Raw genomic sequence first — 14,984 nt, forward strand, 5'->3', positions numbered from 1 at the left:
TTTATAGTTGATATTTGTTGAACGCTTTATTCAAATACATTTGGCCACCAATAGTTGTTCAAATTTTTATTTTTCCAGGATTCAACGTTTGAAATATTATTCCCAGAAATCATAACCGTCTCAAAGTATGTTTTGTATTTACGATGAATATACTGTAAATATGTTTCTTATTTACAATTAATATATTGTAAATATGTTTTGTATTTACAATGAATATACTGTAAATATGCTTCTTATTTACACGAATATACTGTAAATATGTTTTCTATGAACAACAACAAAAAAAACTGTTCTTCGCGGTGTCGCAGATCGGGACCTTGGACGCAGATCGCGGAGAGAAGGACGAAGTGACGCTTTAACGGCGGTGGTGACGTGGTGGTGGTCATGATTATTAGTGGTGGTCGTGATTATTAGTGGTGGCGGGGGCCTGAAGGAGGTGCTGCCTCTCGCGGAGTTGGAGGCGGGGAGAACCATTTCACACGCACGCACGCCCAGAACCATTTATGGCTGTGAAATCAACTCTTCGGTGCTCTCTGCGTCGTTTCCCGGTGTCTCTTCTCGGTCCAGCATCCATGGCGGCTCGTGGCTGTCCTCGTTTTCTCGGCTGGAACACGCGCGGGTGGTGCTCGGTCTCGGCCATTGATGGCGCGCAAGGAATGAAAAAGAAGATAGGAGAAGGAGATGAAGGAGACGATGACGATGAGAGAGAGGAGGGGGGTGCTCGGGCTCGGCCATTGATGGCGGCCAAATCCTCTTTTTTTTTCCTGAAGAGCAGTAAATAGCGTCCAAATTTGTGGTGCATGATGTTTAAATCCGTTTGTTAATGCATTTATGGAGTTTTAAATGCTCCCTTGATTTATGCAAGGTAGTTATGTTCGAATTTTTTCTTTCCATTTTAATTACGACGCTGAAAATAATGGGCGGGAATAACAAAGGGCAATCACGTCCAAATTTGACTGTTAATAAATGACACTGGCTATTTACAGCTTATTAACGAAAGGTGGGCTAAAAAAAATTGCTTATTCTTGGGAGGCCATTTAACTTAATTACCCATATAAATAACTAAATAAAAGTAATTGATTTATTTTTAATATTAAACCACCATGAAAGCATAAACCAAATAATTGAACGACCAATGAAACCGTCACTTTTACAATTAAACCCATAAAAATTATTATAGGTATTAAATCCAAAACATTATTATATATATATATAATTATGTATTATCTTTTTAATATATTAGGAAACATTATTTCCGTTCGATTTTCCATTGGCACGTCGGTTTTCCATCAAAAACGGCATTTGAAAACGACATTTTATTTGCCATTTTCCACATTTTTCCGTTCGGTTTTCCGTCGGCATGTCGATTTTCCATAAATCAAGATGCTCGAAACGGCATCGAAAACGACATTTTTTTTCCTTGTTTAAGAGTTATTTAGAATCTATTGCTCGCATCGCCGTAGTCCGGGACCATCGACAAGTTATTGCCCGGGAACATTACTAAAGCTTATCAAGAGAGCTCAAAGACCAAACGTGGAAGGTGTAAATGCCCAAAATACAAAGCGTGGGAAGAAGCTTATTGATTTCTTTTATCCCCTGCGCTGTGAGAAGATAAGCATTGATGAATTAAAAAAGTGTCAAAACAGTTTTCGTTTACTTTCAAAGGCTAAATGAGCTGGATTACTGGCTCAAAGCCTCAAACTATCAACAGAAAACTTAACTCTTTGGGAGGAATATGAAGAGACAAAAGAATGATGGAAAGAGTGATAAGATTCGAAATCCCACTTTCAAAAGTAATTCAAGGGACCAGATATGAATCCACAAAGCTTGAAATGAATTATTCAGCTATAGACAGAATCACGCTATAGCTTCTAAACAATGATCTCATGACAAATTCCTTTTATTGAAGGGAAAAAAAAAATTGATGTATTCAATATTTCCACTATGAATTAAAAATCTCTCCAAACCTCAAAAACCATCCCGAGGCTATAACTTCTTGAAAGGGTACACTCAAACTTGCTTTGAGCTCTTCAAAAGAACTCAGAAATCAGTTGAATTCGGCCATGGTTGAAACGCTCTTCACTTGCTCTCAGCATCATATATATCGGTCCTATCATATCAACTGTCATGGAAAAACCACATAACAAAGAGAAATAACCCTTAATATTCATAACACCTTCACGGATTCATGTCACAAATCAGCCTATGAAGCGAAAACAACTCTCTAAACCCAAACGGCCAAACCCCTGAATTCACGCACAATCTATGTGTGCATGTTCGTATACGATATAAGTGAATATTTATCATTAAATACATAAAAATAAAATATAAAATAAAAAAGGATACACCAAGTAAGAGCCATGGACAAAAGCACCAGCCAAGACAGCGAAGAACAAACGATCCCTTAAAACGGGTTGCCTCCTCAGCGTGAGTCTGACTGAAAATTGTCACCGATTTGATTTTTAGCCAAAATACTAGTAAGTAAATAAAAACCCAGAATTAAAAATCCAAACTTTAGGATTTTAAAAAAAAAAAAAAAAAAAAAAACTCACTAAGAGGAAGAACAGGAGCGTAAATGAGAGGCACCAGAAACTTAAAAGGAGCTCCTTTCTTCTGCTTCCTTACTGTACCTTCTCTTTAAACATTTTTTTATTAATAAAAAAAAAAACACGAATTGAGTTAATAAAATCGATATAGGTATACTATTTTCAAAGAACAAAAATTAATTCAAAGGAAAAAAAAACATACTGGCCAATCGAATCGGGTAAAGATGCCATCAAGATCTGTGAAACGGCTTCACAGAAGTTTTTTGGGTTTCTGAATTTTTTTCGCCCTACCTCTTTTAGTTGCAAAAATTGTTTCTTCTCGTTGAAAGTTGAACTAGTCAGATAGTGCGTATCAAATACGCTGCTTTTACCTTTTCTTTTTTTTTCGCTTTTTTTTTCTTTTTTAAATTACATCCTAGCGACTATTGATGTAAAGAGCCTCTTGATTAAATATAGATATTATACAAAATAATATATTTCAGTGTAAATACAAAATGCTAATATTCTTGGGGAAAATAACACATTTATAACCTATATTTTAGTGAAATGTCGACTTTAACTTTTGATTTTAAAAATGTCGAGATCATACATTCTGTTTAACTAAAATGACGAAATTATATCTCAAAATGAATAATTATGTCATAAATCTCCCTTTCATTTATATTAACTCTTATATAAGAAGAACATAATCAAATCCAAAACAGTATCCTAACTTTCAAATTTCCAATTTTGAAATAAAAATAGACTTAAATTGAAATTAAATAATAAAATTAATATCTCCCAAGAGATGACTTCATTATGTGTTCGAGTTGCAACTCTGAATCATGGGTTCTATGTTCGAATCTGTAATTTTGATGACTATCAACTGTCGATTTTTACCTTTTTGCCTCTTTTTGCGTTCTTCACGATTAAGAAACTGTTGTTTATTTTTTAGTTTTTAAATAAATTACATATATGACGCGAATGAATAAAGATAATTGGTGTTTACATATAAATATTATAGTCAACGTCAATGAAAAGTCAATAAAAAGAAGATTTATGGCACTGTTGTTTATTTCAGGGTATAATTTCGTCATTTTAGTTAAACAGATGGTATGATCTCGACATTTTTGAAAACCAAAGGTTAAACTCGACATTTCACTAAAACACAAGGTATATATGTGTCATTTTCCCATATTCTAACTATATTAATTTCATAATAGTGTATACAGATCGATGATCGAAATACCGATATCGTTATCGTTTCGGAACTCATATTTTATTGGTATCCGAAGGTAAGTCAGAAGAATATTGTAGAATTTAGAAAATGAAAAAAAAATGTATCGTTGAGAATACCGTCAAATACCGTACTTACCGAGAAGAATGTAGTGAATAAATATTTTTTTCAAAATTCATACATAACAGATAAACTTGGAAAAAGTCTACAATAATAATTCAACAAAAAATCAACACAAACTTAATTACATAGTTCAATACAAATTATAAAATCAAAATAATGATAATATTCATGATCAACTACTTATACATAAAATCTCATATTCTATAACTAATTTAACATAAAACTAATTTAACATAAAACCCCAAAAACACATTCAAATCTAAACCTTATTTTGGATGTAACCAAAAAATTGAAAGAAAAAAAATTGGATACAAACTCTAATTAAACACAATAATGAATTTAGTAACTAAGAATTTGAACTAAATCATCAAAAACTAACGACAAATTTCGTAAAGAACACTAAATATCATCAGATCTTAAGAATTCCCGGTATTTGACCACTTAATAGTAAGTTTCTGTTGGAATGCGTGAGAATTTGTCTAAAGACAATCGGAAAATGAAAAGATTCTCCGGAAAACGTCAAAAACCAAAACGGTTTCCTCGGAATCCAAAAAAAATTTGATTTTGTACATACCAGTACCGGGACTTTAAAAAAATTGGATTTCGGTCCGGTATCCGACCGGAATCCGCGAAATTTAAATCCTTGATCCCAATCAAGGATCGAAATACTATTACCGATACCATACCGAGAGTCGGATTTTTATGAGTGACTGAGAGATACCAATGAGGGTATAGGTAAACTGTACTGATGAAGTTACCATTACCGACGTGGTTTACCGACAAATATCGAAATAACCGAGGGTATCTAGTGAAATCATCATTATTAAAAAAAAAAAGTGTTTCATACATAGGATAAAAATGTAAATAGTCTACAATTCTTCATTACAATACATCACGTTTTGCAATTCGACACACTCATTGGAGCAATCAACCATCTATTATTTTACGCCCACGATCATGGGCTTAAAATTTCAAAAGTTTCAAAATTCGGCCCACGTTCATTGGCTGTAATTTTTTAAGATTTAAAAAATGGACCTGATTTTCGGGGTTATGGTGACCGATCCGATTTTCTAGTAGTAACAGGCGGTTTTCCTGGTATCTAGCGATTTTGTTCATACCGCTACCGGAAAGTGCCAAAAACAGATATACCGACCGGTTTTCTCCCGGTTCTCTGGTATTTCAATATCTGGGTTACCACGAGATACCCTTGATTTATCGGTATCCAGTGAAAGTGATGATAAACCGTACTAGTGAACTTACCGCTACGGATTTGGTTTATCGGAAAATACCGGACTTACCGAGAGGTATTCAGTGAACAAATATTTATAAAAATTCATACATAACATAAGATAAAAATGAAAATAGTTTTCAATATCTTCATTACATAAATAATATGAAATAGTTCAACACAAACCTAATGAAAACAGTTTAATACAAAGTACAAGCTAAAATGAAAAGATCAACACAATTTACCAAATAATATAGTTTAACAAAGACAACCAATAATCATACCAGCTCAAGAAATGAGCATATGCACTTTGGTAAATTTTCAAATGATGGTCGTATCCTCATTGAGTCATACCGGTAGAGAAAGAGTATGGTGAATAATCTTATTGCGGTTGGATTCGGATAATGATGGGAGATGGTGGTGGACAATACTAGTTGTTATAGTAAAAAAAATATATATCATTCATAGTACGGGTACGAGGACTTCGTGTTTTGAGGAGTAAATTGTTGGAAAAGTCATCAATGTCATTGTTAGACGTAAATGATATGACATTATTCATACCTCTGTCGTTTCCGCGCCCATCCACCATCTAATGAACAATATTAAGATATATATATATATATATATATATATCTTAATAATAATATATATCTTAATAATAATATTAAAATAAACTAAATATAACATTTACATATTATTATCATATTCCAAGCTAATATAGAACTAAATATAGTTGATGGAATCGTTGTCACAAAAATTCATTAATACGTCACAAAATTAAACAAATAGATGCACAAAATTTCTAATGGATAAAGGGAAGGACTATGGTTCACGGGTTCATAAAACAAATTGGATTCGCTGAACTAAGAAAGGAAACAAGCTATTGAGATTCACACTTTTTACTACTCTTACTCTCTTTAATAGAATTGATAGATCTCTCTCAAGCATCTAACAACCTAAACCGATACCGAAATTTCATATGTCGATCTCAACTCCTAACAAGCACGGCTAGCATTAAAATCAAGAGTATTTACACGAGTCTAAAACAACATAACTATATCTAGCCTATGAATGTATTTTAGTAACCCCAAAACAAAAGCACAACAACCTAATCTTTCTCAAGCATTAGAGTTGAACATAAACCAAGCACGAGTTCATGACATTCATACAAGCATTAAGCAAAGTTTTAGATTAAGTAAAATTGATGAGAACTCAACACTTAGCAATTCTAATATCATAATTAAATGATTACATACACTAATTGAATTTAAAAGTTTATAATAATTGAAATTTTCATTTATTAATTTTTTTATTAGTGTTGAAGTAAGCAAAATAAATATAGAATAAGAGAAATAGAGAAAAAAGTGAAACATTTGTGTATTTATTACTAATGAAAATTATAATAAACTATTTCAATAATTAAATAAACATACATATATATATATATATATATATATATATATATATATATATATAGCGTTAGTTGCATGTAATACAAATATAATTATTATACAATAAAAAAACAAATAATTGGCTGCTTAAACTACGGAATGTGTAGCAATTTAATTTTAGCCACCCTTTCGTTAATTTCCCGTAAATAGCCATATTGCTTACGTGTCAGCTTATTAATTGAATTATTTTAAATTTTTGCCTTACACTATTTTAATTAGGCAGTTTTTTTTTTAATTTCGAATTAAATATTGAAACCGAATAGGGAAGTTTTCAAATTTGAAATTTGAATTTTGAGCAGATTTTGAAAGTTCTCAGCCATTAATTGTTATGTATTTGGAAATTTTCGTCGTTGACTTTAGGTAATTAGTTTCTATTTTCGTGCAATTAATTATGGATAAAATCTGTAAATATATTCTTCATTCATTGCTATTATTTGTCTTCCATATATTCATAATTTCCAGAATTTTCGTGCTCAAAATATTTCCAGATTTTTTTTCAGTGCAAATACACGATTATACTGTAAATATACTGTAGATAAGCTTTGTATTTACAGTGAATATACTGTATATATGCTTTGTTTTTACAATGAATATACTGTAAATAAGCTTCGTATTTACACGAATATACTGTAAATATGATTTCTATTTACACGAACATACTGGAAAAAAAAAAAAAAAAAAAAAAAAAAAAAAAAAAAAACTGTTCTTCGCGGAGTCCATAATATCGATCGGGACCTTTGGACGCAGATTCTTCTCTTCTCGGAAAAATTCAAACAGGGAGCACGAGAAAAAAAATCAATCTCTTGAATTCCGACGGTTCTCTTTGATGAATACCTTCTCAATTTGATGAATTTTCACGGGAAATACCTTCTCAATTTGATGAATTCCGACGGTCCTCTTTTATTCCAGCCGAACTCCTCGTCAATCTCTTCTCGGCAACTCCCGGCGACTCCCCGGTCCGAGCGCGCGCGGGTTTTGGGTCCGCTCATGACGGGGTGTTTGGTGGTGCTCCGGTCGAGTGTTCTCTTCTTCCTCGAGCTCTCACTCACTCGATCTCTCTCTCGGTTCTCTTTCATTTTTCATTTTTTTTTTGAAAAACTATAAATGAGAGCGGTTGTGGTTAAGTGTGAACGCAGCTACACGGTTATAATTACCTCCTTGATATTCGCGAGCATTAATAACCAAATATTTGACTTGATTACGTGTAAATAGCCGATAGAAACTGGGCGGGAAAACAAAAGGGTAGTCTAGTCATATTTTGGCTGTAAATAAATCCTCCTGGCTATTTACCATTTATTAACAAAATGTGGGCTAAAAATAAATTGCCTATTTTCAGGAGGTTATATAGCTTAATTACCCTAAAAAAAAGTGTTAGTTGTATATAATGTAATACAAAAGCTGCAATGTAGTGTTACAAAGAAAGAAAAGACAAGATTGTTAGGGTAGCCTGTTAACTTAAAAATAAAAGGATAAAGAATTGAAGTGTGTTTGAAAGGTTAAAAAAAATAACAAATAATTAGCTGTTTAGCCATCTAAAACACTAGCAATTTGGTTTTAGCCAACCTTTCGTTAATTTTTCGTAAATAGCCTTCTTGCTTACGTGGCAGCTTATTAATTGAATTAGTTTTACCTTTTTGTCCTTACGCTATTTTAATTATGCATTTTTTAAAAAAAAAATTTGAATTAAATATTGAAACCGAAAAGGGAAGTTTTTAAATTTGAATTTTGAGCAGATTTTGAAAGATATCAACCATTAATTGTTATGTATTTGGAAATTTTCAACATTGACTTTAGGTAATTAGTTTCTATTTTTGTTGCAATTCATTAGGTAATTAATTTCGAATTAATTCTTCATTCATTGATATTATTTTGTCTTCCATATTCATAATTTCCAGAATTTTCGTGCTCAAAATATTTCCAGAATTTTTCAGTTTATTTACACGATTAACTGTAAATAGGCTTTGTATTTACAGTGAATATACTGTAAATAAGCTTCGTTTTTACACGAATATACTGTAAATTGGCTATCTATTTACACGAATATACTGTAAATTGACTATCTATTTACACGAACATACTGTAAATAGACTATCTATTTACACGAACATACTGTATTTAAAAAAAAAAAAAAAAAAAAAAAAAAAAACCAGCGTATCCAGGCTCTGGTTTTCATAGCCTTCCCTTGCATTGGTCCTCTCTCGAAGAAGGGCCTCAGATGCGCCGAAGAGAATAAACCCAGTTTCAGTTTCGACTCCGAGCAGTTTTTCTCGCTCCTCCGCGGCCTCGCCGAAGAGGGTCTCCTCCGAAAAAGCGACAGAGCCGCCATTGTCTTCCCCGGCGGCCTCAAGAACCCTCGCGCCTACGGTCCCCACACCGTGGTTGACCAGTCAACGCCGAGAGACGAGACTTTCGACCTCGTCTACGCCGGGAACTTGGCCCGAGACGCCGAGCTCGCGGGCCGCCTCGCGAAGAAGCCCGGCGGCATCGTCGCGTTCCCGCTCAACCAAGACGACCATCGTGGCCATGAAGAGGATCGGAGGAGAAGAATCAGCGGCGAAAGGACAATCCGAGCACAGGCTTTTCGTCCACAGCGCGCCCGAGGAGGCGTTAGAAGGGATCGAAGAGCCTCTGCTCGAGCCGCCGAGGCAAGGCTCGACGAGGGAGATCAAGTTTCTCCCGGAGCTTCTGGAGAGAGAGGGGGGCTGTTTTTTTTTTCTTCGCAGAGAGGTTCGCGTGCAGGGAAGTGAAACCCTAGAAATGCAGGCATTAATGAGGTAGGATAAAATGATCTTAATGACATTAATGAGCGGTTATATCAGAATATTTTGTATTAAATGTTTTATTTTCAGCATGTTAATGGGCGGGAACGGTTGGAGGTTATTTTGGTATTTTTATCTATGTAAATAATTTGGGCTGGCTATTAACACGAAATTAACCAAATGTTGGCTAAATCCAAATCTGTCTAAATATGGGTAGCTATTTAGCTATATTACCCAAAAAATAATCTCACATCGCTTACACATGTCAAATTTGTCCATCCAAAAGCACTATATATGGAATGTTTACGATTGTAAAAAATTTACCATCAATAAAAAAAGGGTTTCTCTCTAGGTCTGGTGAGGCTTTCTTCTTCTCTCATGCGCTGATAAGCTTCCTTTGTCGCCTTCTTTTGAGGGTACTGGAAGTGGCTTGGTGCTTGGGCTGGTAAGAAGGAAGGCTTGCTGGGACTTATCTCTGTTTTTCAGAGGGGTGATTTTTTTTTTAAGATGGACGAGGTCTACAAGAAATGGGAAGCAATGGGTATCACTGAAGAAGAGGAAGCGGTGGTGACTATTGGCGATGAGGAGGTAAACAAGGGGAAAATCTCCATGGGGGATTCTTTGCTTGGTAGACTCCTGTGCAACAAAGGGTATAACAAAAAAGCCATGAAAGCGGTTATGGGAAGTTTTTGGAGACCGCGTGGGGGTTTAGAAATCTCTGAACTTGATCAGGATATTTTCAGATTCAAATTTGAGAATCACCTGGACAAGAAAAAGGTGTGGGAGACAGGACCGTGGCTATTCGATAGGATGCTCTTGGTTCTTCATGACCCGGCCTCGGAGGAGGATGCTGAACCATCTTTTAGCCTCGCCGATTTCTGGATGCAAATGCATGGCCTCCCGATGCTTAACAGGACCCCTCGGATGGGTGAGATAATTGGGGGACAAGTGGGTAAGGTGTTAAAAATCGTCAAAGATCGGGAAGGGAGATGTCGTGACAACTTTATCAGACTACGAGTCCGGATGGATGTCACCAAACCTCTACGTAGGGGTGTGAACGTGAAGCTCGGAGCCCAAGCTTCAAAAACATGGGTTGACTTGTGATACGAGAGGCTGCCAGACTTCTGCTTTAACTGCGGTGTCATGGGGCACGGATGGCGGAATTGCAAGATGTCGGTGAATACGCCAGAAGGAAGCACACCAGACCATCGCTACGGAAACTGGTTGCGTGGGAGGCTCCTAACCGTTTCTCATCCTCAACTTTCCGTGTGCGAGGTTCTGAGCCAAAAGGACCAGGGAAAGGTAGAGAAGACCAGGGGAAGACTTATCAGAAGGTTCGACGGGAAGAAGCGCGAACGACGCAGCAAGATCCGGCCGAAGAGTGTGGTCCCACGCGCCATCCTGCGAGTGAGGATATTGGAGGGAAAAGGCCGACTCCCACTAATCTGGGAGACTCATTGTCGCACCCCAACAATGATGAGGTTATCAGTTCGAGACAGGAGGGTAAGATTAGTACTGATGCTTCCGAGGCCCTTGGGAAAGAGGGAAAGGCGGCTCTGAATAAACCAAGGCGTGGGGGGATTAACCCCTCTCTCAGTGACCAAGTGAACTTTTTCTCCTCTAATACTGATGTGGGCCAGTCTGGGCCGAATACCATCCCAAAACACAAAGCCCAAACTACCAATTCGTCTAATGCTGGAGTGGGCCTAAGCGATGTTGAAGACCTCCCTGGACTAACTAATGACGCTAGCTCAGCCCAAAACAAAGAGACAGCGTTTTCTCAAGCTCCTCACCCTTTTCCCAAGCCCGACCACGTTGGAGTGCTTGGCGATTGAGGTAAGGGGCTTCCGGCGGCCGAGCCTTTCAAGGAGAAAGAGGATGAGGGCGGCGATGGTTGTGGGAGACCTACGGCGACCCCGACGATGGAGAGTAGCGCGGGACAAGAGAGAGGTAAACATGGACTATCCGTCGAGGCGGGTTCGGGGATAGGGGAGACTAGGCAAGGCCGCGCGAACACCTCTCCGGCTGGGAATGGAACAATCTTTGAGTTTGGTATCCAATCGAACAAACAACAAAAGGAACAAGAACCGTTACAACACAAGTTTCACTCAACGGGGCGCTCGGTTGAGAGCGGTCACAGGTGCCTTGCAAGGGGAACTGGGAAGAGGCATCTGGCGACATTAAGTGGGATTAAGCGTGAGGGATCCGGAAGGAGTAACCACAAGGTCAAAAGCAAAGTGGCCAAAACCTCTCCCGAGACATCGGTCGTGTCAATGGCGAAACTCCCGGGGGAGCACTTGGGAGGTGAGTGGGTGTTAAAGGGCGCGTCTTTGGCACCGTTAGCACCTCCCTCTCTTGCTAAGGACTCTCTTAGGTATTCTGCAGACCACAACCCGGCGGCGTTAATTTCCCAACAAGAGGATTTGACTGTGGCCACCCTTGAAGCTGAAGCGGCGCCCCACGAGGATGAGGGCCGCCAGTCACAATGATTGGCGTTTTGTGGAACGTCCAGGGGCTGGGAAGCTCCCGAACGAGGAGAGCCCTCCAGTCACGCACTATTGAACTTAATCCCGATTTTATTTTCTTATCGGAGACTAAAGTCCGGAAGTGTGTGGCTGAGAGGGTACGTGTGAAGTTGGGATTTACGAATTGCTTTGCGGTGGACTGTATTGGGAAAAGTGGTGGTTTGATGATGCTTTGGGGTGATTCTATTCGCTTTGCTTTGGGATCGTTCTCGAGGTTTCACGTGGAGGGTTTCATCACGGACCACGATGGGATGTCTTGGAGGTTTATGGGTCTCTACGGGGATCCGAGGGCTGATCAACGGCGGTTCTCATGGGAGCTTATAAGACGGGTCCGATCACTCTACCCGGAACTGTTCTTGGTAGGTGGGGACTTGAACGAAGTGGCGTCGGATTCGGAGCTAAGTGGGGTGCGTACTAGGGAGCCATACCTGATCGAAGCTTTCCGGGGCATGATGGAGGACTGCGACTTGAACGACATGGGCTTTGTCGGTGAGTCTTTTACGTGGAAAAGAGAAGCGATTACGGGTATGAAAGAAGGAAGATTGGATAGATGCCTTGCGGACTCGAGTTGGGGCAGCCTTTTCCCTCGGGCCAAGATTTTCCATCTTGACTATTGGTCGTCGGATCACCGGCCTATTCTCTTGGCTACGGACGGTGAGAAGAAGCGGAAGACCGGAATGCGCAAAAAACGCTTCTTCTTTGAAGAAGCTTGGTGTGAGGAGGACGAGTGCAAAACCAAAGTGTGGGAGGCCTGGGGATCCCAAGACGAGGAATTGAGTGTCCTCGACGTCACTAATGCTATCCGGAGGTGTGGGGATAGTTCCGAAAGTGGAATAGCGAAAAGAGGAAGGAGCTGGGCGCTAGAATTCGGTTTCAAAGAGGAGTCCTCAAGGAAGTGAGCGAAAGAGGAGCTAACATTAATTTGGAAGGGTTCAAAAGGGAAGAACGCCAACTCGATGCGCTCCTTGAGAAAGAAGAGAAATTGTGGCATCAACGGAGTAGAGCCAAATGGGTGAAGAGCGGCGATAGAAATACGAAGTTCTTCCACCGTAAAGCCTCGACGAGGAAAAAAGTGAACGAGATTAAGAGCCTAACCGACGAGACCGGGCTGCGGGTTTTGGATCAAGAAGAGATGGTAAGAATTATTTCCTCTTTTTTTGACGATCTTTTCACTTCTTCCTCCCCTTCATCGGCGGTGGTGAACGAGGCGGTCGAAGGTGTGGCGCCGAGAGTCACGGTTGAAATGAACGAGGAACTCCTACGACCCTTTAACAGTGACGAGGTGCACAAGGCCGTGTTCGGTATGCACCCGACTAAAGCTCCGGGTTCGGATGGCCTACCGGCTCTCTTCTACCAGAAATTTTGGGACGTGGTGGGGTGTTCGGTTACGAAGGCGTGCCTCGAGGTGCTCAACGAGGGGCAACCGGTTAACGACATGAATGAAACGGTGATAACTCTCATCCCCAAAATTCCTAGCCCGGAGCGGGTTAGTGACTTCCGGCCGATTAGTCTCTGCAACGTCGTCTACAAGATTGTCTCGCGATGTCTTGTGGAGCGTCTTAAGAAAGTGATGGAAACTGCGATCTCGGAGAACCAAGGGGCCTTCATGGGAGGTAGGCAAATTTTTTATAACGCTTTGGTTTGCTTCGAGGGAATCCATACTATGAAGAGAGGTAGGTTCGGAAATGGAAATAATGTGGCCCTTAAGATCAATATGGCTAAAGCTTATGACCGGGTGGAGTGGTCGTTCTTGGAAACAATGATGACTAGACTTAGGTTTGCTCCGGATTTTGTGAGGCTTATCATGAGATGTGTCACCTCGGTCTCCTTTTTCGTTCAACATCAATGGAGAAGCTCGAGGGAAAGTGATCCCCCAACGGGGTCTTCGGCAAGGTGATCCACTTTCCCCCTTCTTGTTTCTCTTTTGTGCGGAGGGTCTCTCCAACATCCTACGCACAAAAAAGAATCGGGGGGAGATTCATGGGGTTCGGTTTGGCCGGGATGATTTTCGGGTGTCTCATCTTCTCTTCGCCGACGATAGTTTGGTCTTCTTCAAAGCCACGATGGAGGAATGTAGCACGGTCTCGGATTGTCTTCACCTCTGTTCCGCCGCCTCCGGTCAATTGATTAACTACGGGAAGTCGGATATTTGCTTTGGGAAGGAGGTTAAGGATGACGTGAAAGAAAGATTGGCCGCGAGACTTGGGGTCGCCATTACCTCTTGTCGGCAAAAGTACCTTGGGTTGCCCGCATTCACCGGAAGAAGGAAGCGGGAGTTGTTTGCTTTTACGCGGGAGAAAGTGTGGGATAAAATCAAGGCTTGGCGTAGTCTTCATTTCTCCCAAGCCGGAAAGGAAGTCCTCATCAAGTCCGTGCTTCAAGTCATCCCTAGCTATGTGGCTAGTTGCTTTCGGATTCCGAAGACGCTTATTGCTAATCTTCACGCGGCATTTGCTCACTTTTGGTGGGGTGACGAGGCTACTGCAAGAAAAATTCATTGGTGCAAATGGAATGAGATGGTCAAGCCCAAAGAGAACGGGGGGCTCGGTTTCCGTGACCTCAAAAATTCAACCAAGCCCTCCTTGCGAAGAATGTGTGGAGACTTATTCGACGACCGGAAAGTTTGGTAAGCCACGTTTATAGGGTGAGTTACTTCCCGGACGGTGATCTCCTTCGGGCCCATTGCTTATCCAATAGTTCTTTTATGTGGCGAAGTTTGGTTTGGGGAAAAGAAATTATCACCAATGGCGCGAGATGGAAAATTGGGTCCGGTGAGAATGTCTCGGTTATGGAGGATAGGTGGATCCCTCGGCCGTCCTGCTTCTCCTTCATTGAACCCCCTCTCATCCCCAACGATATGGTAGTGGCGGAGTTTAAATTTGGAGATGGACGGTGGGACGAAACGCTTGTGCGGAATATGTTCGGGATTGATGATGCGAAAGCTATCCTTAGCATCCCCTCCTCTCGTAGCCAAATCGACGATGTGCTTTGTTGGCATTACTCTAAGGACGGAGAGTACACGGTGCGAAGTGGGTATCGAGTGGCGATGGATACGGGATATCCGCCATGTTCCTCCTCGTCGGGGAGGGTCGATAGGTGGTAGGCGGACCTTTGGAATCTTTCTATCCCCCCGAAA

The 14,984-nt window shown here is 39.8% G+C and overlaps 1 protein-coding gene across 1 annotated transcript; it reads right to left on the reverse strand.

Moving 5' to 3' along the window:
* Nucleotides 1-1,813: 1,813 nt before the first annotated feature.
* Nucleotides 1,814-2,940, reverse strand: LOC149400996 (SH3/FCH domain protein). The gene is made up of 4 exons (XM_089612441.1): nt 2,749-2,940; nt 2,553-2,635; nt 2,347-2,437; nt 1,814-2,110 (listed from the first exon to the last, which is right to left on the reverse strand). The coding sequence occupies exons 1-4, from the start codon at nt 2,775-2,777 to the stop codon at nt 2,080-2,082; spliced, it is 234 nt and encodes a 77-aa protein (XP_089468567.1). The 5' UTR covers nt 2,778-2,940; the 3' UTR covers nt 1,814-2,079.
* Nucleotides 2,941-14,984: the final 12,044 nt, after the last annotated feature.

Source organism: Urtica dioica, chromosome 4, assembly GCF_054948205.1.
Source record: "Urtica dioica subsp. dioica isolate 48M chromosome 4, U.dioica_male_clone48M_v1_H2, whole genome shotgun sequence".
NCBI lineage: Eukaryota > Viridiplantae > Streptophyta > Magnoliopsida > Rosales > Urticaceae > Urtica > Urtica dioica.

Coding starts and splice junctions, on each gene's coding strand:
- LOC149400996 (XM_089612441.1), bottom strand. CDS start 2,777: ATGGCATCTTTACCCGATTCGATTGGCCA. Junction 2,438..2,552: donor CGCTCCTGTTCTTCCTCTTA/GTGAGTTTTTTT, acceptor GACAATTTTCAG/TCAGACTCACGCTGAGGAGG. Junction 2,111..2,346: donor GTCCATGGCTCTTACTTGGT/GTATCCTTTTTT, acceptor TTGATATGATAG/GACCGATATATATGATGCTG.